A 27,637-nucleotide genomic window follows, 5' to 3' on the forward strand; every position below is an offset into this window, starting at 1 on the left:
TCAGCTGCCTTCCTGTATCATTGAATTCTTCCAGGAAATGCTAATTTTTCCTCCTTTCTTTTCCTATTATTGAATTCTAGTCCCACATCGCAATTAAATTTTTGTCTCCCACAACAATCTGAATAATTTATTTTACCTCATCATTTATGGAGCTAGTAGATACACATAGTGCTTTTGTTGTGGCTGTAGTTGTTGACTTCATCAATCTTGATATGATAATGTGTTCAGTATGTTGTTCATCTTGCACAGTATAGAGTAGCATGAACAGTTGCATCAAACCAGTCTTTGGACTGAAGATGACAATGACGACGACAACAAGAAGTTATGAATAACATTTCACAAGCATTCCTGTTTCCTTATTTATTATTGGGCCTCCTGCTACATTACTTGTATTAGATTTTGTTTTCACAAGCTGTGTTCTTCCTACTATTTACTTAACTGATTCCACTCTAAACTTCCCATTTTAAATTCTCTAACTTACCTGCTTGATAAATGGGTGTAATATTCCATGGTCTGACCCATAGAAGGCTAGATCCTGAGTAGTTCTCACCTGAAAATTCCAGAATATTTTACCAAAAATAGCACCATCATTGTTAAACTATGCAGTAGAGCTGCAAGTCCTGAAGGATAAATAATGGTTGTAGTTCCCCCCTTGCCTTCAGCTGTTAGCAATACCAACTCAGCAGGGCCACGTTGGCTAATGTCTTCTATTGTCATCCCAGACTGGTTGATAAGTGACTGGATAAAAGCTTTTGACCTGCTTAGTGATTTTGTGTGAGACCATAATTTTCTCTGGTACTCAACTAGATCTCTTGCCAAGATACGATGGTGGAAGTTGTATGCTTTGTGCATTGTTCTTTTTACACACGCAATTTCTACTTGCCTTTGCCTGGCGACAGTTGCTTGTTCTTTTTGGACCAATAGTGCAACTATCTCTCTCTCTCTCTCTCTCTCTCTCTCTCTCTCTCTCTCTCTCTCTGCCTGCAGCATTTTATGGAATATGGGACAAACAATGCAGTATCTATGAACATCAGTCATAAGCTAGTATTCTGGGCATCTGTTAGGATGGTGTAATTGCATCTAAGCCCCATGAACCTCACTAAACAGCTGGCATCACATTTTCCCTGAACTTCACCTTCTCAAAGTTACCGTTCCACCTTCATGAAGGATGAGCAGGAAATACTTACCTACTCAATTTTAAGCTTTCAGAACAACACAGTGAACAATATGACAAAGATCAGGTCCTCTGCACATTGGGCAGTGCTGTGACATAATACCAGACCCAGATCACCTATCTAACCAAATAATGAATAATCTAAACTTAGAATACAAATATGCAAGTTGTTTGAATGAACTGTACACAGATGACTGATATGGACTCCAAAGAATGACAAATATATCAAATTTTCAGTATCAATTTTGAGAGGTTAGGTCTACAACAAACCACCTAATTTGCTTGGAACCTACCATAATAATGGACTTTAACCATTAATGCTACTTCACTGCAGTTTCTTTTACCTTATGTGGCATCATAATCCTACTACACAGTGTGGGCTGGAGCTATAGAGGTTTCCTCATTTTTAACCATAATTTATTATTGCAAGGTTCATGCATGTTTGTAGGTGCATCTGTTTTTCCTAGTCAAAAGAAAATAGAATCCCACAAGGCTTCGTTCCAAGTGTAACCCTTTTCCTAATAGAAACTGTTGGACTTAAAAGGCCATGGGTCCTACAGTCTGACCTTCCGTGTATGATGACAACTTTTGCTTCTATTACATGTATTTACTATAAAGTTTGAGAATTCCAACTACATGACACCACAAAGTCCAAAACATATACTGCATTTGTCACTCAATGGGCCAGCCACACCCAAACTTTTATTTAAATAAGTGTCTTAAGACAGCTCTGGAGACAGCATGTATTAGCAGTGAAGCTGCTGCCAATGAATGTCAGGTGGAAGTCCTGGAAGTCTGACTCCCTCTGTCACCATATACCCACTGGAAAGGCCAGTGTTTAAACCGTAATACTCGGTATGGCTGAAGTAAAAGGAGTATGCCTGCAATAGATGGTGATCAGCAATAATGAAGTTGAACAGCAACATAGACAAGGCAGCCTCTTAGCCCAGGCTCGAACATGTGACCTATCAGGAGGTGGTCAGATAGATCACACGCTAGGTGGGCCAGCAGTGTGAAGGTGCCAAATCATCTGAATATGATTCCCAGGTCAGACAGATGCCTGCATCTAGTGAAGACGAAGTCCTTGTCAGGTGACCAGATGCTTCATCTGGTGCTGCAGTGGTCTTTGCCTTAAAGTTAACAGCTGGTGAAGATGGTAGTGGTAGGCTCTGTGTACACTTCCTGATAGTCATGTATGGAGAACATCAGTCAGCCTCTGAGAATATCTGAAAGAGAGAGCCTGCTGTCCAGTACTTATCCAACAGCAGATTGCCCAACTTCTTCCACTTTGTGAGATTTCTGAATAAGCAATCTTTCATTATGAATAGGCCTTATGGTGAAATGGTGTCTGTAATTCAGACTGACACTTGATTTCCTGTGTATGGTGTCATTTTACTGAGTGTTACAGGAGCAGTTCACTGCACCCAATCCTGTTTTGGTGCAACAAGAAGTTGCTCCATCTTTACTAGCGGCACACATTGGTGTGCCCTGATTTTTACTACAATGAGGCACACTCCCACTGGTCTTTTAAAAGGACAAGTTGAATAAGTAATGTGTATCTCCCACAGCATGATGCCATAAGATGTAAAAGAACTTTCTGATAGTCATCATCTTCAAAATCTGATACGTTGTGCAATGCAAAAGTTGTAGAGCTTACGTTTAAGATCTGTAACACACAACTTCTAGTTCATTTTCTTATCAGTATAAACACCATTTCATTCATTGATTTTTCCCTCATGAGTTAAAAAAATTTTAAGGAAAAAAGTAATAGATTCTGAATGGCTATTGAAATTGAGCATATTGCTCATTGAATAAATATAGTACTTGCTTCCAAAAGACACTTTTGGACCAAAAACTCACTGTTTTTTAATGCAGTTCCCTGCATCCATTCAGTTGGGGTGAAAAACCAGTTACCAGCATGACCTCTCATATGGTACTGCAATATCCAATCTTCTCTAGAAAAATGTTGTAAACATCATGTTCAGGCTGTCTCATGATGACACGTGGATTATTTGTTCCCAATGCTAAAATTTTAACTGCATTTGTCTCACAATTTACTGTACTTTTTCATTGTCTTATTTTATTCTTTGCACTTCGTGTTTCTTGAAGTAATTTAGGTTTGCAAAGACAGATTATAGAGCTTAGGCTGCTCGAGGTACCTTTGTGCATAAAACCATACTGCTGCTTCAAATTGCTATAAATAAATCCCATCTCCACTTTAACTGTCATATACACTGATGAGCCACAACATCATGACCACCTGCTTAATAACTTTAGTCCATCTTTGGAAAGAAGTACATCACTGATCCTGGATATCAGGGATCCGACAGTTTGTTGTTAGATTTGTAGGGCTATATGGTGGCATATGTCGATGCACGGGTCATGTAATTTGAATAAATAATGGGCTGTATGCAGTAAAGGCACCCAATAGCGACTCAGATGGGTTCCATAGGGTGCCCATCAGGCAAATTTAGTCACCAAGACATCAACACGAGTTCACTATAATGCTCCTCAAATCACTGTAGTGCGGTTCTGGTTCTGCGATGTGGGCAATTATACTGCTGAAAGATGACATTGCTGCCAGGGAAGACATAAAGCATGAAGGGATGCAAGTGGTTCATAGCTATCAGCATCTCCTCAAGTACTCCCACAGATCCCTTGCAAGTGCAGGAGAATGTCATCCGTAGTATAATACTGCTCCCACCAGCCTGTGTCTGTAGCATTTGTGGAGACAACCGGTGACCTAATGTAGTAAAAATGTGATTAACCCGAAGTGCTGACACTTTTCCATTGATTGATGGTTGAATCTCGATGATCCTGTTCCCACTGCAATTGTAATTGGGGTCAACATTTGAACACACAGGTTCACAGGGATGGTCTGATGTGGAGCTCTGTGTTCAACAATGTATGATGAATGTGTGCTTTGAAACACTTACATGTGCCCCAGCATTGCTTCTTTATAGAGCAGACAAGCCTCTGAACCCCATGTTCTGTAGAGTGTCATGGATGTCCAACCATTTAGCACCTAGTGGTAGTTCCACTGTCCTCATACCCCTTTCCGTAGACACTCACGACGGTAGCATGTAAACATTTGACCACCTTCATCATTTTTGAGGCAGTCATTCACAGGCTCTGTGTAATAATAACCTGTCCTTTGTCAAAGTCGTTTATTTTAATGGGTTTCCTCATCTGCAGCTCATATCTTCACTAGGGTGATCCCTGTCTGTGTCTGCTCCACTTACATACCTCCGTTGTCACGTCATGTGCCCACAACGCCACCAGGCAGCATCAAGGGTCATGATGTGCAGTGGTCATAATGTTTCGGCTTACCAGTGTACATTGTGAAAGCCTGAATACCTTCATAAGCAAGTAGCCTGTGACAGCAGCAGAGGACAAACTGATGCCGTATGCTTCACAATAACTTAAAAATTCGTGTGTGTGGAGATAAACTACATTGAACCAGTCTTTGTACTGAAGATCATAATAATCTTCTTCTTCTTCTTCTTCTTCTTCTTCTTCTTCTTCTTCTACTGTCTCACTCTCTATTCATTGGTCTCCAGGATGGTAAGGGTTGCATCCTTCATCTCATAAGTATGGAATAGCTTTAAAATATACCATAAAATTAAATTATGATGTGTAAAAAGCATGAAGAATCCTCCTGCGGGTACTACCACTCAGTGTTTCCTCCTTGCATGTGCTAAGTCTTGCTTCAGAATGGAATCACTTATTTCGTAGTTAAATCTTGTTGCTAATGAAAACTATGAATAACAACCATATTGTATATTACCTTGAACATAATTATTTTCTGCTTAGAACCCAGAAAGAAACTCCCATTGAGAGAGAGATTAGATTAGCTCGTGAAAGAGAAGAGGAACTGAGACGTGAGAAAGGACTTCCACCGTTAAACACACCTACCACTCCAAAAGCTGAAGTAAGTATTTACTATACTTTATTAAAAGTAATATGCGTTTGAGTGTTTGTGAGAAGGAAAAAATACAATGGCCACATTTCTTTATTTTGGTACACCAATGCATGAAAACATTATCTACAGTGAAAAGATGTGGAAAAATACTTCTTTAGTTGCAGATATTTTTTGAGATTATAGTTCCTAATTTCTTGGCAATAATTAATCCATTATAATCAATAGTGTTTCCAAACAATAACAATATTCAGTCTTAGTGCCTGTTGTGGATGAATATAGCAATATAGTTAACAGCCTACACATTCAGTGGTTGGTAAAAATTTGAATTATTAAAGAGCTAACAAGAAAAGTGTCAAGAGAAGTATTAATTCTGGTGTAATGTAACATTTGTGCAAAATGTCATTGCTCTGATTTTCTAAAATCTTACTGAAAATATTTTGTGCTTTGTATCATGGCTGTAGATGCCATTTGCTTCCTGTTTTACAGTGAAAAAGTGTAAAAACAAGGTAGTTCTTGATATATCTAAAAATTTTCCATGCAACCAAGAGTAACTTCACTAGAATTCTCCCTGTTTGCATCAAATTAGTATTAAAAATTGCTGCTCATGTGGACATCACATTAATTATTGTATATATAATCCTTGGAGCTTGATATATAGCTGTTTTAATTTTTACTTCATTTGTAAAAACATTAATTTTTACTTCATTTGTAAAAACATTAATTTTTACTTCATTTGTAAAAACATTAATTTTTACTTCATTTGTAAAAACATTAATTTTTACTTCATTTGTAAAAACATTAATATTATTGCTTGGTGAAATATCAAAAATGCCCTTACAACTCTAAACATGTAGTTTGATAATTGACATATTCTCTGGGGAATTGTTTTCCATTTTGAATGCTTCCTGTAATCAATGTTTAGTTTCATATTAAGGATGACATACCAAAAAGTTTGTTGTAGAGTGCATAACCTCACTTTGTACTCATTACACTGCAATTAGCACATGAACATTATTCATGGTGTACTGAGTGCTAAAATGTGGTGATTTCAGATGCCTTGTGCTTAAACTTGGGTAGTGGTGGTTGCAAGTGTTAGATGCTACTGTAATGACTACATTTTTTATCAGTAGCCGTACAGGAGGTAAATATTAAATAAGAATTGTTCAACAGAAACAAACGAAAGTCCATTTTGATTCCATGCCACAAACGTGAGAGGCCTTGAGTGCAGATTATAGAGGCATCTTGCCAAATTAAGTAGCCAGTGATTTGTAATTTTAGCTATCAGCGAATTATTCATCTAATCTTTAGTACAGCTAATTCAGTTACATGTGCAGCAGTGTTCACAAAGATTAATGTGTTTACAGCACTACTACTTCTAACTGAGGAGTAGACCCATCCAGATTAAAAAGTGTTTACTCATGTTTAGACTAAACTGTATGACACTGGTGCAGTGCCCAGCAGTCACATCTCATCTGAATGTACAAATGAACAGTGTGTGGTTGAAAAATAAAACATTTCATTGATAGGACTTAGTCCTTCAATCATCACACACAGAATTTCTAAAAGTATCAATGTACCACATACAAGAATGTGGTGGACAGGACATATGGATGGTCTGTATCTTTATCATTTGCAGTGGATTCAACACCTTTAAGAAGTAGATGAAGGTAGACAATTGTAATTTTATCAACAAATTGCGAATCAGCAAGCACTGCCATTGATATTTCTGGCTGAGGAAGTGACTTCGGCTTGTGATGGTATCTGCAGCAAAACTTGATCAAAGTGGAACGTGTATAATTTGGAAATCTGCCCAAACTGTACAAATATTTCAGTCTCAATGCATTCATTATGCTTTAATTTGGTAATTTTTTTGTATAAAGCAGAATGTGCCTAAGGCAGAAATGGAATGGAAAATTTTATGACTTAATTAATAATGCATTGTTCTAGGTCTGTTCAAAAAAATTCTGAAACATCCATAATTTCACACTAATTGTGTGGTGGAGTGAATGCAGTTGGCATTCCTGCATATGACTGTATTTAATGTGTAAATGCTGGAAGTTTCATTGGTGATGTCTGTTAGTTATTGTTCAGTGCTGTATTGAATAGAACGTCGTGTTGCACAGTTTGCGAATTTCGATATGGCAGAGTTACAAGAGCAATACATCTGCATTTTTTGTGTGAAACTCAAGAAAACCTTTAGAGAGCCACATCAAATGATGCACGAAACCTTCTGTGAGGAGTTCTTAAGTCATACTCAGTGTACGAATGGTTCACAAAGTTCAGAAAGGAGTTAAAGAAGACTCTCATTCAGGGCACCCTTTGATGTCTACTGACGACTCTCAAGTCAGGAACATCAACAAAATTGTGTGTGCCAATCAGAGAATGGCTGTCCAGGAGATTGCAAAAGAATGTAACATCGCAATCTTGGGACGCATAGTGTTGCCATCAAGTTTATCCCATGGCTTGTGAGTAAAGACTAAAAAGACCTTCGCTTCACAAGACTGCTTCCAGAAATGGAAACGGCATTAGTAGTAGTCAGTCAATTGTAGAAGAGTGTATTTCGAATGAGATAATGAACAATAAGTAAAAGGTAAATGTAGAAGAATTTTGTGGATAAATTTCCAGAATTTTTTAAGTAGATCTCATATAATGCAGAAAAGAGTTTGTAAAGTACTAATGTATTACAGTATACATTAGTTATTGATGACTCTACAAGAATGCTACTTTTAATACAAATAATGTACAGCCCAACAGTGCTATTAAATGGAACAAAACCAAAAAAAGAGGTTCGGCACAGTGGGGTGTTGTGGGTGTGAACATCAAACAATGCTGTTCTGTGCAGCAATGAACATGTCACCTGCATTGTTGGTACATCAGAGGAAATGGTTAATCCAAGAGTACTCTGTTTGTTAATGTTTCTTATTTCCCATTATCATCGATGGGTGTGAGTGTGCACACCTACGAACACTCTGCTGCAATTGGCGCTGTGAAAGAGGTAGATGTCTTTCTGTTAAACAATGGTTTTATATACCAAGCTCAAGCATTCCAAAGAAATATACTACCTGCATTATTTTCTGCTAGTTTCAGTTGACTGGGAGCACTTAGTGACAACACAATATCGAACAAAAAGGATGTGTCACTAACATTTAATGAAAAGATTAAGGTAACTATCTGTGCCCAAAATAATATTGCATCTCAAATGTGGAAAACGCAAATTTATGATATTTTAAGAAACAAGGATAAGGGATGAGTAGATGCAAGGGAACAGGAACATACATGTGTAGCCTTGTGAATATGGCTGTTACTGGTATCAAGAAAAATGAATATGTCCAAAGCATTTGCACCATGAAGAAGATGGAGGAGAAAGGGAAATACTCAGTCACTGAGACTGTTGAAATGAATAGTCTGGTTCATGTTCACAGTAATCTGAATGAATAGGCTCACATCAGAAAATCTCCAAAACATCACAAAACCAATTGTGGCCTGAACTAGACTCAAGACACACTGCCGATTAAACACTTTCTTGGGTTTTCGGTGCACTAGACATCTTGTCATTGGATAGATGCACAATCATGACTTGGCATACTGCACTGCATGCCTCCATATAGATTTTGGTCAATTCTGCATTTTATGCCCCACTGCATATGTTCAACTTTATACCAGTGAGCAATAAATGACTTCTTGTGAGGAACCCTACTCCAAATGTCCATTAATCCACATGCCCCCACAATGTTTGCAGGGAAATGGACTGAGATGGGCCTGTTTCCACAGATGGCGGAAATTTCTCTCAGATTTGAAACCAATTGTCATTAAGAGGTTTGACACTCATCTCCAGTCCCTATCAGTTAGGATCTTACACCATGTGAAATAACTGAGTGGTGCATCATTCCTTCTAGACAGATTGGAGAGTCCATGTTGATTTATCAAGACTGGCCAACTTCATCAGCCAATTGTGCTGTGCTGATGCATTCATTTGATTGGGGCACACAACTACTTCACATCTGTCACTTACCAGTGAAAGGTCACTGGTACTAATTCACACCATCTACAGTAGTTCAAAGTGACCAGTGTTTTCTTTTAAGGGGGTGACTAACATTTTGTCTAGTGATACCTTTTGGGGCATTGCAGCTGAAGTAAATTAAACCTTTGTTGAACTAAAGTAACGATGCTGAGTAGAGAACACTCTGCCCTTGTAGAGGCCTCTTCAAAATATTTTAGAATTATTTAACAAACTTCCATAATAGTGCTTTTCTGTGTTATGACTGATGGAACACAGACTAATTACTGACACATACAGGGTGACAATTATTGAACTGTATAAAAAACATAAATAATTTACAAACTACAGCATGCACACATTTTATTCAACTTGTAGACATCACTATAGATTCGGAGAATATGGTGGTCAATCGTGGCCCATGCCAGTGGCCACTGGGTATCCCAGAGACAGAATGTAGTCCTCAAAGTGCTCCCCCAGGACATAAGACACTCTTGTGCTTTGAAGGGGATGAGAGCTGTCTTGCATGAACCACATCTTGTTGAAATCAACATCAGTTTGGATCATGGGGATGAAATCATCTTCCAATACCTTCACATACTGTTCGGTAGTCACTGTGCCTTCAACGAATATCGCACTGATTATTCCATGACTGTACATTGCACACCACAGTCACCCATTGAGGGTGAAGAGATTTCTCAATCATGAAATGTGGATGCTCAGTCCCCCAAATGTGCCAGTTTTGCTTATTGACAAACCAATCCAAATTAAAGTGGGTTTCACTGTTAAACCAAATCATACTAATTCACATCTTGCCCCACAGCCAACCCTGCAGTTTGAACGTCCTAATGCAAGCCATTCAGAGGTTAGGACAATTTTATTTTATATAGTTCAATTTGAAGATAGATTAAACTGTGAAAACTTATTTATAAAACAAAACTGCTGACCAGCACTTACCCTTATTTAGGAGCCAAATAAAAGGAAGGACCTAATCTCATCATCCTTAATACAGGTGCCCCCTCCCATCCTGGGGTCTAAGTGACCCAACTCTCCTTTTTAACCTTCCCCAACCCACGCCTCTCTCTTCCCTGAGGAATTATATAATGGTTCCAATAACCAGGATTCTGTTATCAATTTTGCTTTTGTGTGTGTCAGAAATAGTAAAAATTTTGCCTTCTGAAGGAAAGTAATCACAGACCAACAATTCTCTCTAATAATTTGAGTTCGGTATTGTGCTGTTTGTGTTTGATCATGGATTTAGGTCAGCAGCAAGCCACTATGCATGCTGTTGGCATTTTATCCAAGTGACAAAGTTGCAGCAAGGCTATTCAGTTTGAAGATATCATGTATGATGATGCTTAAGTGTTAATGGCAGATTTTTGTGTATGTTGTGAGTGTTAACACAATATCTGAGCAGTCTGTTACAGGCACATGTGTAGTTAACTTAGCAACTCATCATGAGGTAAACTTTGAAATTGATATGATAATCAGTAAAAGATCCATAGGTCATTATGTATTATAGGTTACACAAGAATTCAGGCTTTTGATGTCAACACTGTCTAGCATGAATCTTAAAGATCACAGACTTTCCATATGCATACTAACTGCCGCACAGAATGACTGAAAGTGTTACATTGGCATTTTGTCACCACCTCAAGGCAGGACAAAAGCCATGGGTTCCACCTCAGGAGGTGGAGGTGGGAGCCTCAGTGTCCTGAAGTTGCAGGTGACAGGAGGACAGCAGAGGGCATGTACAGGGCAGCAGCTGGGAAGTTTACCACTGCAAATTGGGGCCCACTCCTGGAACACTGTCGTGATCAACCGTGCCATTCAGATGACTAGAAGGCCACAGCAGTGACCTCCCAACATGGTGCAGGCACAACTGATGTGCTCCAGAAGGAAAATATGGTGGACCATGGTGTTCCAGGACATGTGCCTCAAATTGCAACCATTCAGGAGACCCCATGGCTGGCACCCATGCAAATGTTCTACTGAACAGCATCTGTTGACTGACATTTCCTCATATGTAGTTGGAAAACTCCATAATGCATAATCAGGGGAAGAAGCATACACAGACTTCCTCATTTGGGTCCTGAATGTATACATGAAGTGCTCCACCTCAGAGATAGAAGCCAGGTGAAATGGGGCTATAGTCAGATGATGGATACCATTGTGGATGCAAAAGTTCTCAAACTTCCTTGACACAAATTTCCTCCCATTATTGGACAAGAGGGTCCCAGGGGATTCCTCGGTGGCAAAAAAAAAAAACACATGAACAGTGGCAGTAGATGATGTAGAGGTCAGCTTAGCTTCATATGGGAAATTGGATAATGCTTTAACCACCACAAGCTGCACAAAAATGGACCACTGAAACTGATGGGCACACTATCTCAAGGGTGCTCTGGGACTGTCAAAGGAGAGAACTGGTGCAGCAGTGTAGCCTAGTTCTGTGTACAGGCCCGACAAGTGCAACCCAGGTGTTCAATGTCAAGCTTGATCACCAGCCAGCAGACATAACTTAGCACTAATGCCTTCATACAAGTCATACCAAAGTGCAATGCAGCCATGCAGCCAGTGGAATAGATGAGCATTCAATGCTAGGGGGACAATTGTTAGACAGCATAACTCTTTTGTGGAAAGCATGAGCACCTCATGGAGAATGCCGAGCCAGCCATACATGAGAAAAATGTACACTATGCTTGATCCACACTCAGAGAGATGCTCCAGTGGTGTTTTGGTGACAATGTCGGCTAAATGTCAATGCCCTAGTCTGAACATCAGGATCAGGACCTAACTGGACAATCATATCCCAAGTTAGTCTGCATAAGAGATAGCATACATTTGGACACTCAAAACATCATTTGCATAAGAGGTGCTGCAGATCAGCCATCCAGGCCACACACTACTGCTCAAGGCACTTGTTGTGTTGGTTAAACTGCAACCACGCCGCTGCCACCACCCCCACATGGGTTTGATAACCCAAATTCTGCATAAGTAACTGACAAACCTCGTTAAGAGATTTTCTCAGGCTTGGAGAAGAGCTTGAAATTCTGGACAACTTCATAGAAATCCACATTGCTGGACAAGAAGGTTGCCTTATCAATAGCCTTATCAACTAGATCAATGATACCCCTTTTGTGGAAGTGCAGCAAGAAGTGGGGCAGATAGTTCTCCCACCTTTTCATAGTCTCACTGAAACCAGAAAAAATAATCGGGGCAGTAAAGAAAAATGCCCAATGGGTGCCTGGTCCCCCTCCGTCTAGGCAAGGATGTGAACCAAGTCTGCATTCTGCGTTGTCAGTGTCAGCTGCAGCTGAAATGCCTAGCCCACATTGTGGTCCAGTGTTAACACTATGAAGACTGCTTCTCTACATTGACAGTTTAGTTGCTTCACGGGACTATAGTGGCTTGATAATAGCTGGGGAGCACAACCCCCTTGAGAGCAAATGAACTTATGATGAGAGTCCATATATGGGAAGCCGAACATCCAAACCCACATAGTGATGTGCAGAGCAATAAAATCGGCAAGCGGATATTGTGGGTGGCTTAAAACTAAGTATAGGATGAGAACTCTTGGCATGTCTGCAGTGGTTGAGGGCAGCATGAAAACTGGCTTGCATGCTCACTGCTGCTCACAACTAAAGACTTCAGTCAGCTGCTCTGCCCATACTATGCAACCTGTGTACCCTCTATGGCATGTTTTTGTAGTACTCCACTGCTCTACCCATGCCAGCTCATCTGCCTCCATCAGTATCCACTGGTGGGGATACTAAACCTGGTTATTGTAATAGGTATGGGGGAGAGTTGAATTTGAAACTACATGTAAGATGACATTGAAATGAAAATTTAATATGGGTAGAGAAACACTAATCGGTAAGTGTCAGCAAGGGAAAATGTGTAAAAAGGTGTAAAATTGCTATCTTTTGGAACCATGGACTCTTTTGGTGAGGAGAAGGGAAGATTAAATATAAGGAAAAGACAGAATAAGATTCCCTAATAAACTGTAAACTGATGCATGGTAGGTGTGAGAACACACATACTCTAACTAAAATTCCTACCTTTGATGTTCTTAAAAACTGATATTGAGAGGCAAAATGCAGTTGCACATAGGGTTAACCCCCCCCCCCCCCCCCACTCCTAATCCTTAATGATCTGATGCAAAGCATGCTAGGTTTCAGGCCACTGTGTGCTGCTAGTATATACTATGTATGTCCATTGATCATCATTGACAATGTGGCCATGATTAGAAAATGGATAATTTTGATAAAATAGTTGTGGAAAAGTTTTAAATACTTAGTTTTTATATGTGACTGTTAACACAGTTCGCATCATTTCAACTATTTGTTTTTGTAGTTTCGTTTCCTACATAAAACTCTGAGTTCAAGTGAACAGCAGCATACTCAGCCTCCTCGGCCTGCAACAACAAGAATTCAACAAGAAATTGATGAGGCAGTACAGAGGGAGAGAGAACTGAAAGAAGCAAATGGAATTCAGACATCTGATGAAAATACTGTACATAAGGTAAGTCATTGTTGTCCTAAATGTAATGTTTAATTGAATGTAATGGGGTATGCTTTTGGAAGGTATGGACAAAAGGCTCTCTGATGGAGGTGGGTGGAGGTGCATATGATGCAGACAGCTAGTCTACTGAACACAGAGCAGTGCACCTGTGGCACAGACAGACAGACAGACAGACAGACAGTAGGCATGGGCAAGGCTCCTGGGATCTGAGCACACTGGCAGTATGAGATGGGATGGTGTAGCAGAAGTGAGACAGCCAGTAGCCAGGGCTAAACAAGTGGGTCCAGCAGAACTACCCAGATACCTAGGTGAAGAACACAGAACTGCAAGCTGGAGAGCTGCAGTGGGTGGCAGTGGTTCTCCCTGAGTGTGGAGCTGGGTGGAACTTGTTGCATGGTTCGGACCATGAGGTGGCACCAGGTTGCTGACTGCTGGAGCTCAAGCAGTCAGACGGTGGTTGTTGATTCGTGGCCTGGAGAAAGTGGGAGTGGCTGTGTCACATTAGATGACATCTGGCACCAGCTGTGCACCATACTATAGCCCAACTGTACCAATGGTGACATGCTGTACCAGGGGTTTTAAATACTGCTGCCCCAGCTGAGTTTACAGAAGAGCTACGTTTCTGAGTCGGAAATCTCTGGGGCAGAGGCTGATGACCAGGGTTCATCTGGTGTGTGTCAATGTGTCAAACTGCAGCAGCTTCTTGAAGACTGTTCCACTTCTAGGTAGTTTGCACATGGGAGTGGTGGTACAGACATAGAGACGTCTCTCCATTTTAATGTCATACACTATACATGATTTGACTCTTGCAACTCTCAAACATGGTTTCTGGGCCCCTTGTTTTGTTTTCAGTCCTTTGCTCACTGAATGAGATCTAGTCACTGATTCTGACATTACTATTGGCCTGCAGGTTAAAGAAAGATAAGGGTGGGATTTGGGCAACTCTACATCTCGGGTGGCATACACAATACTTACGAGAATTACACTAATTCCTATGTAGTGTTAAGTTAGTGGTGTTTGGTCCAATAAATTTTCATGTCATCGAGCAGGTGTTCCATCATTAAGTGACCATTTTGTGCTGATATCATCTGATTCAGGGAAGCAAGAAGGGTCGGGTGTAGCATGCCATTGAAGTAGGTTAGGTTTTCCATGGGCGTAGTCTTGAAAAGTGGGTTTGGCAGTTACATAATGAGTAGTTTGTGTTCAGTTTTGTTGTTCCAGTGATTGTGGCAGGTAACTGGAAAAATGTCCTAAGAAGTTGCATCACATAGCATTTATCAACAGTCCCTGCTCATGCAGTGCAAATTACTGGTTAAGGGTGTGTGGGTGTGTGTGTGTGTGTGTGTGTGTGTGTGTGTGTGTGTGTGTGTGTGTGTGTGTGTGTGTGTGTGTGTGTGTGTGAGGGGGGTGTAAACAGTGACTAGCCCAACTTGGCATTGTTGTTTTATTCCATGGTGGAGACTAGTACTTTCTCAAATTCCTTGTTTTCTTCATTGACTAAAGTGACCTAGCAAACATCCCTTATGAAATATCTTTAAAGTTAAAGGCCAAAGGTGTGTAACATGAACACACCCTCACTCATTTACTGCCAACCTATTGCCTTTAAAAGTCTGCATGACTGCCTCTACATGAACCATGTATTTAACAAACAACAAACTTTCTGCACCATGTAACATCATTGTTTCCCTTCTAAACTAAATTGGACACACTAAGGTTCCACTGACACTCCATAGAAAATTTCACCTAAAAATTCCCATGACCTATTACCTAAACAAGAATGTCTCCTTTGAGCCTGTCTCATGAAAGAAATAGACAAATTACCAGAATATAGACTCACAAATATCCCTAATAACTAATTAGCAAACACAAAAATTAGCTCAAAAGGCCGCCTCATGGCCTTGAGGTATTAGGAGTGTCAAGATGGCTGTTAGTACATCCTGCGTCAAATGCTTAATTTTACCTTTCCCTCTTGTATTTTCTCCAACCGCTTCCCTTCCCCATTCAGGAGGAGCTGCTGTTAAATTAGGCAGTGCTTTCAGTACAACATGAAATAAATTAATTCTTACTATATGGACAATTGGGCTTAAGGGTTGGTATTGCAGTTTGACATCAACTGGAGACATAATCTCAATTATCTGGTAAGGAGCTTGGTATTTCAAAATTAGCTTTTTAGTTTTTTCTTTCAGCATGTAGGGGTTAGATAACATTACTCACTACCCAGTGTGGTACATAACCAATTTTGCTTTTTGTTGTGGGGTGCCTTCATGCCATTCTTAAGACTTTTTATTCATGTTTCTAATCTGTTGCCACATACTTCTTAATCTTGTAGCAAAATTTTGTGTGGAGTGTACATCTTCTCCTAGGGTAGGTGGCATAATTTGAAAGGGAATGGGGTCTTTAGCTAAAAACCACCTCATGGGGGATAAAGTCCATGTTTCTGTAGACTTTCCAAGTTAAAAGCTGTCGCTACAAATTATGGTAAAGTGTTCCAATTATTGTGACTACTATTCATGAAATTACTCAACATTTTTCCCCTACTGTCCTGTGATCTCTCTCTCTCTCTCTCTCTCTCTCTCTCTCTCTCTCTCTCTCTCTCTCTGTGTGTGTTCAGCCATTCACTTGCAGGTGTAGTGCACTAATTCGTAACTTCTTATAGTGTAAATAATGATTGTAATTCAGAATGATATTTTCACTCTGTAGCAGTGTGTGTGTGCTGATATGAAACTTCCTGGTGGTTAAAACTGTGTGCCGGACCGAGACTCAAACTCGGGACCTTTGCCTTTCACTGGCAAAGTGCTCTACCATCTGAGCTACCTAAGCACGACTCACACCCTGTCCTCACAGCTTAACCATGCCAGTACCTTGTCTCCTACCTTCCAAACTTCACAGAAGCTCTCCTCTGAGCCTTGCAGAACTAGCACTCTTGGGAGAAATAATAAGTGTAATTGCTTCAATAACTTGGACACACATGGCAATTAGTGCTGTGGTCATTTATTATTGTCTCTGACATTAGATTTTTGTTAACCAATAGTTAACAATAGTCTGTGCCAGCATTTTTGCCTGTTGATTTGATATGGTGATCATGACCAAGACACATGATTTTTAAATACAAGGTGGGCAAGAAGTCCCTGTACCCCTGTAACTTCTGTATAGTATGAGATGTTATTATGCAAGTTGGTAACATTATTACTACTTATTGCAATTTGTGTTCACATGTTTCCACAATAGTGTTTTAATTTGTAGCCATGTCAGACATGAGTGGTCCTAATTGCACTACTGAGGAGCATTTAGTGACAAGTGTGTGCATGCCTGAATGATGACACACAGGGCAGACAATGAGACAGAATACTACAGTAGCATTCTAGGAAAGATGTGATGAGGCTCCGCCATGAAAGGCAACACTTCTGAATTGAGAAATACAGGCTTTTGTTTTTGACAGTGTCACAGAGAAGCCACTGAGTGGGAGGAAGAAGACATGAGAAGATACGTGCCCGATTCTCTACTTCGATTGAACAGTCTCCTGTGAAGTCAGCACACAATATGCTTTAAATTTGGTATACCAAGGATAAAAATGTGAGATCATATCAAAAAAGACATTATAGTCAGACCTTTATGACTGAACTTCATAACAGTTATCAGACACAGACTGGAATGAGTGCGTTTCAGCATGCCAAGTTTTGTTAACTCAATTTCAAAATGCAGTGAACTATGCCAAGGTTATGTTTTCAAGTGAATGTGCCATTTCACAGCTCACACGGTAGAAATATTGTCGTTTGAGCCAGAGAGAATCTTCTTTACTTGGTCATGTTAAAAAGAAAGCTGCCTCACATAATGATATGGGCAGCGATGACTTCACAACTTATGCTTGGACCATACGTTTTTCCAGGGACTGTGAATGGCACAAATTATTTATACATGTTCCAAACTTTTTTCATACCTCAGCTTGAGGAAAGGGGCCTCACAGAATGCATATGGTTGCAGTAAGACTGAGTGCCTCCTCACTATGCTCCTGCAGTGTGCAATTTCCTAAATGAGCTTTTTTTATGATGGATGGCTGATAAGTTGTGGTGCATCAACACCACCAGCTTCCTTGAAATGGCCACCAAAATGTCCTGACATCACCACACCTTAAACTCATTATGGTGAGTCATTAAGGTGCATGTATCTGCATGTTGCTATGCTACAAATGAAGAACTGTGCAATGCTTTTGATGATGTATTTCACACTGTAACACCAGACATATGTAAAAATATGTCAAGAAATGTGTTAACATGATGAACATACAGATACATTGGGCACTTAATACTAAAGTACATAGTTGCGCTAAAACAAATCAAATGAATTAGCATTTGATACTAGGGTACAGGGCTTCTCGCCCACCCTGAGCTTTGTGCTGTTCTTCTGTGTTGACTCAATACATTCTACAGCACAGCATCTAAGTCTGTCAGTGTACCAGTGAGACTTCCTTGAACATTGGACAACTTCAAAACCAAATTCAGTTAGCCATAAAGCCCAGTGAGTCAAATGATTAGTTGGATCTCTGTCTCGAAATTCATTTCAGTGCAATACCTCGAGCTGCTTCAGTGTGGAGCTTCATGAACCTATCACCTCTTCTTTAACAAAGGCATAAGGGGTCTGTTACTTCTGCAAATTTTGGGATGTATTCTCTATAAAATTGCAGTTCTGAGATGACTGTAATTTCTTCATTTGTGCTAGACACTGGGAAATCATTTACAGCTTGTATCAGCTGGGAGTTAGTCGTACACCATCTTGGCTGATGATATGGCCTGAATAGCAGACTTCCTGTAATATAAAGTGGCACGTTTCTAAGCTGGCTGTCTGTTGTGCCACACCCAAGCACTCAAAGACCTCTTGTAGATGCACCTTATACTCCTGGATGTGTTGGAGAATACAGTGTCATCTAGTTGCACCAAGCATTGTTTTGGTTTCAGAATCTGTAGCACCCCATCTAACAAGTGTTGGAAAGTTGCATTTTTCAAACCAAATGGCATCTGATGGTACTTGTAGTGATCAAATGGAACTGAAAACGGTGTTTCAGGTCAATCCTCTGGTGCTACCTCTAATTGGTGGTACCCCCCCCCCCCCTCATAAATCATAAATCCATGGTGGTAAAATAATGGCATTGCACCAGGTTGTCTAAGGTATTTGTAATGTTTGGCATGGGGTATGCATCAGTTATTGCTTGTTGTTTAGATATTCACGGTCACAGCAGACCTGATAAGCCTTCTTACCACTTGTTATGAGAAGCACTGACTAAAGACTGGTGCTTTCTTTAATAATTACATCCTGGTGCTGTTGATCAATAAACTCCATCATCACTGGTTGTAGATGGGGCCTGATAAGGTTTCTTGTACACAAGCATCTTATTTGTTGTGGAATTCCATGCTGCAATAGTCATGTAGCAGGCATTGTCCATGCAGGTTAAATAAATCTGCAAATTTCTCCAATAACCTCTTCATTTCCACTTTATCACATCCATTTAGATAAGACACCTTTCCCCTTAGTGCAGTTAAATCAAGACTGCCCTGGTTCCATGTATTCTACTCCATAATCCCTGTTGAACGTGTCTTTGTCCTACACCTCTAAGTTAGGTTTCAGTGCACTTTTTGATAGCCTTATTTCTGAACCCAAATTGTCTACACTGCTGGGCACTATCCAGCATCTGCACATTTCCTGCATGAAAGATAAATTTTGCTGTGTGGAACATTGTATCTGATCCAGTTTATCATTTCCTGATTAGGGATCTACTGCACACAAGGCATTGATTGGCAGGTTAGCTCCCACTCTCATGCAAAGCAACCTTCCTGTGCCTTTCACTATTGTATCCTGACAGTTGAGTCTGAGACTGTGCATGCCATTTAGTTGGCTTACGTGATGTCTTGGGTTTTCCTTTTGCGAGTTTTCTTCTTTCAACAGTAAAACTGAAATGGAACTATGTTGATCCAGCTCCAGTATGTGCTGCTGTAGACAGACTTTGGCGTGGTGTTTAACTAAGAACTGTAGCCCAAGTATGACATTGTAGCAAATTCCTGTGCTAATGAGAACTTCAACCCACAGTTGGAAGTCTCTCCTCCCCACTTGGAAACCCAAAAAATGGCAGATCCTGTGAGTGGACACTATTACCACCCATATGTCAGTCTACAATGTAGAGAGTCCAAATTTTTGGCACCAAATAAACTCTGGCTAGCCATAGATATCTGTGAAGATATATGCAAGAAAACGTACACAACCTTTCACCCACATAGCTGAGTAGACAAATGTCTACCGCATATTTTGCATAAGGGTGTCCTGTGGTCACATGTACTGTGGAATGGTCACATCACCACCTGTATTGTTTAACATAAGGGTACAAGTTTTACTATGATTCCATGTTCCTTGCACCTGTGGTATTATTTGAATGGAGTGTCCCACCTGTTTGCACCTTCGACACTGTGGCTTCCAACAAAACTGCTGAATGTAGTCAGGAAAGCAACAGCTATTATATGATCTCTGCATTAAATACTACTTGCTTCTCCCTCAGCCTAATCAGTCAGTTTCAACCAAAGTTGCCACAGTTGCTACTGCATTGACATAAGTTCTCATGACATCTTAGCCAGTACTCTCTATAAAAGTGCATCAAGCACCCACTGTTTTGCTTCCTACAGAATAACCTTATTGGCATGATCATCATCTGTCAATTTAATATGTGTGGCTATTCCTGATATTGTCTACAAAACTTTCTACTCACTCTCCTTGTTGTTCATCGTAATTCTTTCTTCTGTAATGACATTAATGTTCCCAGAAAGTCCATGAAGGTTAAGCATTACACACCTTCTCACTGCACATTTAACTTTGCAGCAGTATGTAAACTATTAAAAAAATATGAAAACATATTTCCCAGACCTACTGGAAAGTGGGACCACCAACAAGGCAGTACTAGCATCAAGGATGTGTCAAGACATGCTAGAAATAAACATGGTAGACAACATGTGGCTCCAGCCATGAGTCATGCTCAGGCAGCCTAATGGTAAGGTGACCGTGAGCAATTGGTGGGAAATCTTGGTTAGAGTTCTGATCTGGCAGAAATTTTCATTGCTGTCAATTCATTATATAGCTGATGGTTATTCATATTCACAACTGCAAGTACATGTACATTAGAAATACTGTTTGTCTTGCACCCCTAAAATTATCTATTTCATTATGCACAGCCTCATTATCAGCTCAGACTTCAGCTATCTAATCTAGAAAATGCTGAATCACCTCCTGGGTTGTCACTTTCTCACCAACACACATTCTGCTTACTAATAACACACACGTACAATAAACCCAAATGGAAAAGAGAGGAAAGGACAAAAAACCATGACCTGACAAACCCCAAAAAAACGTGGTAAGCACTTACTTGAAATCTTGCTGTGATTGCCACCACTGCAAAGTATGATGCAGTGTGCTTGAGGAAGGTGTGGGCAAGTGGCTCACTGCTGCAGATCGATGGAGGTGCAGATGATGTAGGCAGCAATCTGTTGTCAAAACTCTTTGTTAATGATCATATATACGTGTGGAGCAGTACATCTGTGGCAGGCAGACAGAAGGCAATGGACAATGTCCCTTAGACTTGAAAAATCCTGGTGTGGATGCATCAGCAGTGTGAAATGTGATGACAGAGCAGCAATTGGGCAGCTGGTAACCAGGGCTAGGCATGTGAGCCCAGCAGACACACACAGCTGATGAACAGGAACCTGCAGGCTGGGGAGCATCGGGGGGAGGGGGGGGGGGTGGTGGTAGTAGTGATCCCCCACTGGGTAAAACTGGTCACAGCACACCGCATGGCCCAGACCATAAGGCAGTAGCACATCGCTGGCTGCCCGAGCTCAGGCAGTCAGATGGCAGTAAGATGGCTGGTGTAGTTGCATCGGCTGTGCTTCATGGTATGGCCCAGATGTACTGATGGTGATGGCCTGGAACTGCATGTTTAAATACCACTGCTGAGGGCTGAGTCTGCAGAACAGCGCTCTCTCTCTCTCTCTCTCTCTCTCTCTCTCTCTCTCTCTCTCTCTCTCTCTCTCTCTCTCTCTCTCTCTCTCTCTCTCTCTCTCTCTCCCTCCCCCCCCCCTCCCCACCAGTTGCTTTCCATGCCACTAAAGTGCTACACTGCTACATTGTTACATTTTTTCAGTCACTTTTTTCTTTTCTTTTCTTTTTTTTAACTAAAGACGTTAAGACGGCACCTATCCTGCCTAGCCTAAACTTAAAAATACATTCATATCAGAGAAAACTGAGGGTAAACATATCTCCAACAACAGTGACATGGATTTTCTGTGGTTTCTCTAAATCACTCAAGTATAGAACACTGATTATTCATTCATCAAATCATTTTTGTTCTCCCATTATTGTATACATGTTTTTTTTTAAATTTTGATATCAATAAGATGTGAAACACTAAACACCCATTTCATTTTTTAATTTTCTCTAGATGCTACATATTTTCATAAAAAACATTTAATATCTTCATGATTATTAACAACAGCTGTGGTGTAGTTTTCTCTCTTTCATCTTCAGAGTAACCTAACTGCACAATGTTGTTTAACTGTGCCTCTTTGTGTGGGTGTCCCTCACAGATACTTAGTTCAGAGCAATTTGTTGGAGGGAAGTTCAGTAGCTGCATGTATTTTGAAAGGGCAAGAAATGAAATTTAGCCAAATCAGTAGTTAAGTCTGTGAGAGGAGGTAAAAGCAATGGCCAAATTCAAAGATTTATACACTCTGAAATATTTTTCTCAGTGAAATCTTTAATCAACTCAATGTTTAATTCTTCCATAACCTTTCCCTAAAAGAATAAAGTGGATGACGGAAACTTGAAGCCATTAAAGATAATAGAATGGCCAGTTTCAGTCCAGTGTTAAGCTACATCTTTTACCAGTTTTAAGAACTAGATGTTCCATCAGGATTTGGTTACAACGGTACTTGGCAGAAGTTCTTGCTAACACAGTGTTCTCAGTTTTCTCTAAAAATTTCCAGCTTTTCACTTCCTAATGTAGTGCATTATCATTGAAGTTAAAGTTTGAAATAGGTTCCTGATCTGAACAGAATAGTTGCAGAATAAGGTATCTAATTTTTTATTTCAGAGATCTCAAACACCTGATGCTGTCAACAGTTCCACAGAAGAGAGAGAGAGTGATCCAAATAGTTTCTCCTCTTCGAACAATCTTTCAGATTCACTAAATGATGGAGAACACTCAGCACAAGCTGTTCCAACAAAGAGATCTCAGTCAACAAGTCCATCACTTAATAATTCTCCATTTGCAAGCCCAACACACAGGTTCTCATCTGGTGGTGGACAGAAAGGATTGATGCAGAGGTTTTATGCATCACATGGAAGGATGAGAATTTATGCCGCTCCAAGGAATACTGCACCTGTTGTTGTTTCTCCTCCTTCTGTTTCACCTGTACATAACCAGCCTCCAATTCAAAGGAAGATGATTGACATCAATAGTGGGAATGATTCACAGGTATGTAGTGTGTTACTGAATTAATTAGTAATATTTGTAGAACTTATCAATCAAATAAGCTTTTTTCCTTTGTATTCTACACACACCATAAATTTCTGAAAAAATATAGTGCATTTGTAAATATACTTGCAAATGCAAAGCATATAGGTGACAGCATAGGTGAGGGTGGTGGGATCACTCATGGGAAAATTCCGGTAGTTGTGGGTGTTAAAGCTGTACCTTTTTTAGATTGAGGTCAGCTGATAGGTATTCCTGCTTAAGGGAAGTTTCTCTAATAAAGAAACCTCTTTCGACAAAGCATAGGTATCCGATTAATGAGGGAATTAGTATATTTCATCAAAATATACAGGGTATTAGAGATAGTGTCAGTGAACTGCTTATAGATGTTGACTCTGAAATTATTGGCATATCTGAACACTTCTTAAATAAGGAGATAATTCAGAGGCTTCCTTTACCAGGATACAGGTTGGCTGGCAGCTTTTCTAGGAGCTCTGTGTGGTGTGGGGGAGTAGCCATGTATGTGAAAAACGGTATCCCATTTGAGTCAATTGATGTTTCAAAGTAGTGCACTGAAAAGGTGTTTGAATGTTCTGCAGGTGTGGTTAAATTTAGTGGAGCTAAACTTCTTACTGTTGTTATTTATAGATCCCCAGACTCAGTTCACAACATTTTTGCTAAGGCTAGAGGAGGTCCTTGGTTCACTTTATAGGAAATACAAATAGTTAGTTATATGTGGTGACTTCAATATTAATTGTATAAGTGATTGTGCAAGGAAAAGGATGCTGGTAGAACTCCTTAATTCATATAATGTTATGCAAACTGTATTCTTTCCAACAAGTGTAAGGGAACAGTAGAACAACCATAGACAATATTTTTGTTCATTCCTCATTACTAGAAGGGCATTCTGTAAGCAAAAAGGTGAATGGCCTTTTAAATCATGATGCACAAATTTTAACTCTAAAAGATTTTTGTGCTGCATAACATGTTAAATATAGTAATCAGCTGTTCAGGAAAGCAGATTCAGCTGCTGTAGAGACATTTGTAAACCTCATCAAGGAACAAGAGTGGCAAGATGTTTATAGTGCTGATACAGTAGACGATAAATATAATGCTTTTCTCAAGACTTTTCTCATGCTCATGCATTTCCGTTAGAACATTCAAAACAGGGTACTAGCACAAACAGGCAGCCTGGGTGGCTGACTAGAGGGATAAGAATATCTTGTAGCACAAAGTGGCAATTATATAAAAACGTTAAAAACAATCACAATCTAAATGGAGCAGCCCATTACAAACAGTATTGTAAGGTGCTTAAAAAAGTTATTAGGAAGGCAAAAAGTATTTGGTATGCAGATAAAATAGCTAAGTCTCAGGATAAAATTAAAACCATATGGTCAGTCGTAAAGGAAGTGGCTGGTCTGCAGAGACATGTCAAGGATATAGAATCAGTGCGTAGTGGGAATGTCCGTGTTATTGATAAGTCGCATATATATACAGTATTTAATAATCACTTTCTGAATATAGGAGGTGAACTAAATAGAAACTTAGTCCCAACAGGGAATCATATAGCGCTCTTAGAAAAAAGTGTTCAGAGACTGTTACCTGAAATGCTCCTCCATGATACGGACATGAGGGAGATTGAGTTAATAATTAAATCACTAAAGACCAAGAACTCTCATGGATATGACTGGGTATCTAGCAGAATACTGAAGTATTGTTCCATGTATGTTAGCCCAGTACTTAGCCATATCTGTGACTTTTCCTTTAGGAGTGGTGGGTTTCCTGACCGATTAAAGTACTTGGTAGTGAAGCCACTTTATAAAAAGGGAGACAGGGATAATGTTGACAATTATAGACCTATTTCTATGCCATCGGTGTTTGCTAAAGTTATCGCGAAGGTTGTATATACAAGAGTACTGGAGCATTTAAATTCACATAATTTGCTGTCAAATGTACAGTTTGGTTTTAGAAATGGCTTAACAACTGAAAATCCTATATTCTCTCTTCTCTGTGAGGTTTTGGACGGATTAAATAAAAGGTTGCGAATGTTAGGTGTTTTCTTTGATTTAACGAAGGCTTTTGACTGTGTTGACCACAAAATATTACTGCAGAAGTTGGACCATTATGGACTAAGGGGAGTAGCTTACAATTGGTTCACCTCTTTCTTTAAGAACAGAGAGCAGAAGGTAATTCTCCACAATATTGAGAGTGGTAGTGATGTTCAGTCCCAATGGGGCACTGTTAAGTGGGGCATTCCCCAAGGGTCGGTGCTGGGCCCACTGCTGTTTCTTATTTATATAAATGATATGCCTTCCAGTATTACAGGTGATTCAAAAATATTTCTGTTTGCTGATGACACCAGCTTGGTAGTGAAGGATTTTGTGTGTAATATTGAAACATTGTCAAATAATGTAGTTCATGAAATAAGTTTGTGCCTTGTGGAAAATAATTTGATGCTAAATCACAGTGAGACTCAGTTTTTACAGTTTCTAACTTACAATTCAACAAGAACTGATATTTTAATCAGACAGAATGGGTACATTTCCTAGGTGTAAGCTGTTATGGAAAGCCCATGTTCAGGATCTTGTTCAGAAACTAAATGCTGCTTTATTTACCATTAGAACAGTATCTGAAATAAGTGACACTTCAACATGAAAAGTAGCCTACTTCACATATTTTCATATGCTTATGTCATATGGTATTATTTTTTGGGGTAATTCTTCTGATTCAAAAAGAGTATTTTTGGCTCAAACGGGCTGTTCGAGCTATGTGTGGTGTAAGTTCGAAAAGCTTGTCGACCCCTATTCAATAGTCTGGGAATTTTGACATTGCCCTCACAGTATATATTTTCTTTAATGTCGTTTGTTGTTAGCAATATTAGCTTATTCCCGAGAGTTAGCAGATTTCACTCAGTTAATACTAAGCAGAAATCAAATCTGCATGTGGAATGCTCTTCCTCGACTCGTGCAGAAAGGAGTGCAGTATTCTGCTGCATCCATTTTCAATAAGCTACCACAAGAACTCAAACACTTAAGTCTACACTAAAGAGTTTCTTCATGGCTCACTCCTTCTATTCTGTCAAGGAGCTCCTGGAAGAGCTAAAAAATTAAGCAAATTCCAGTGTTACATTCTTGATTTTCTTTATTTAAACTAACGACTTGTCGCCTGAATATGTTTCTTATATTTCATTTTATCTGTTTCTACAATCGTATTATAGTTTCATGTATTGACTCGTTCCATGACCATGGAGACTTCTCCTTAATGTGGTCCCACGAAACAATAAATAAATAAATAAATAAATAAATAAATGTGCCCATTTGCCACTCAATGCCATCTCCATGGTGAAGAGCAATGTAATGCTTGTTGTTTTTATTATGGATTTTCCATTGTTTGCTATTTGAAAATCAGTTGTACAGGAAATAGTGTCCTAGTTTTATTGCCACACAACTGAAGTGTGCATTTCATTATGTTTACTTGATACTATGCAACGTGGTACCTGAGCCATTGGTTTTTAGACTCTATACATATTTGCTGAGAAATGTAACATTGTTGTTGAAACACTGAGCTTACATTCCAGGCAAAGGGAGCTCAAATCTCTATCTTGCCATCCATGTTTAGGTTTTTCATGGTTTCTCTAAACTAATGCAAATGCCAAGATGGTCCCTTTCAAAATAGGAAAGCCAATTTCATTACCAGTTACCATGTCTAATTGGAGCATCATTTGAGATAGTAAACCATAATATTCGTTTGTTTCTTTGCTATGTAGATCATTGGACTTCCAGTTGTACATGTCATGATATTTAAGGGGTGATCAAAAAGTTTCTATTTGAAAAACCACACTGTTCAGAATAGGTATGCCAATCACGCAAAATCACAATGAGCATTGAGGCAATCATCTCAGCAAAGCATCAGGTTAAAAATACCTGTTTGGTATAACATTGTGTCCTGCTGAATGAAGTAGTTCTTAACTGGCTGTTCCACATCCTCATCTGACAGATTTTCAACGGATTAAGGACTTTTTTAAGGGACCAAAGGCATGATAATAACGTGAGCAAGAGATCAGGACTATAGGGCAGTTTCTAGTGTCTCCCACATGAGTTTGTGTAATTTCTGCATTACATTTCCTATATGGGGACATCTGTTGTTATGAACTTGGTGCACCATTCCACAATGGTAGTTTTTTCATAGACATGCTACCCCATACACATTATTCATTCTCCAGTGGATGTCTTCCAGTTTTTGCGCGTCAGCAACCAAGGAAAGAAAAACAGCCTGTTGGTCCTGTTCACACGAATTTGGTAATATGGCCATAGTTCACATTTCCACATTTACTGCACACAGATGCATTGGAAAGACAGGAATGCCACACTAATACTTTGTCACATGTGGGTGCTTATATACCCACATCAGAGTCATGTTACATTGTGTACATACTGCAGCAAAATACTCAAATGGAAAGTTTTGATCGTCCCTCATAGTAGCAAATTATAGAGGGGAGAGAGTAATTTTTATACTGACAGA

At 39.7% G+C, this 27,637-nt stretch overlaps 1 protein-coding gene across 1 annotated transcript in view; it reads left to right on the forward strand.

Annotated features, from left to right (window-relative positions):
• The window catches only part of LOC126297748 (neurofilament heavy polypeptide-like), a 372,495-nt gene that overhangs the window by 331,278 nt on the left and 13,580 nt on the right, over positions 1-27,637 (forward strand). The window contains exons 5-7 of the mRNA XM_049988912.1: positions 4,988-5,105; positions 13,447-13,614; positions 22,736-23,119. Coding sequence (XP_049844869.1) covers positions 4,988-5,105; positions 13,447-13,614; positions 22,736-23,119 — 670 coding nt within the window. The remainder of the gene's footprint in view (positions 1-4,987; positions 5,106-13,446; positions 13,615-22,735; positions 23,120-27,637) is intronic.

Source organism: Schistocerca gregaria, chromosome X, assembly GCF_023897955.1.
Source record: "Schistocerca gregaria isolate iqSchGreg1 chromosome X, iqSchGreg1.2, whole genome shotgun sequence".
Lineage (NCBI taxonomy): Eukaryota > Metazoa > Arthropoda > Insecta > Orthoptera > Acrididae > Schistocerca > Schistocerca gregaria.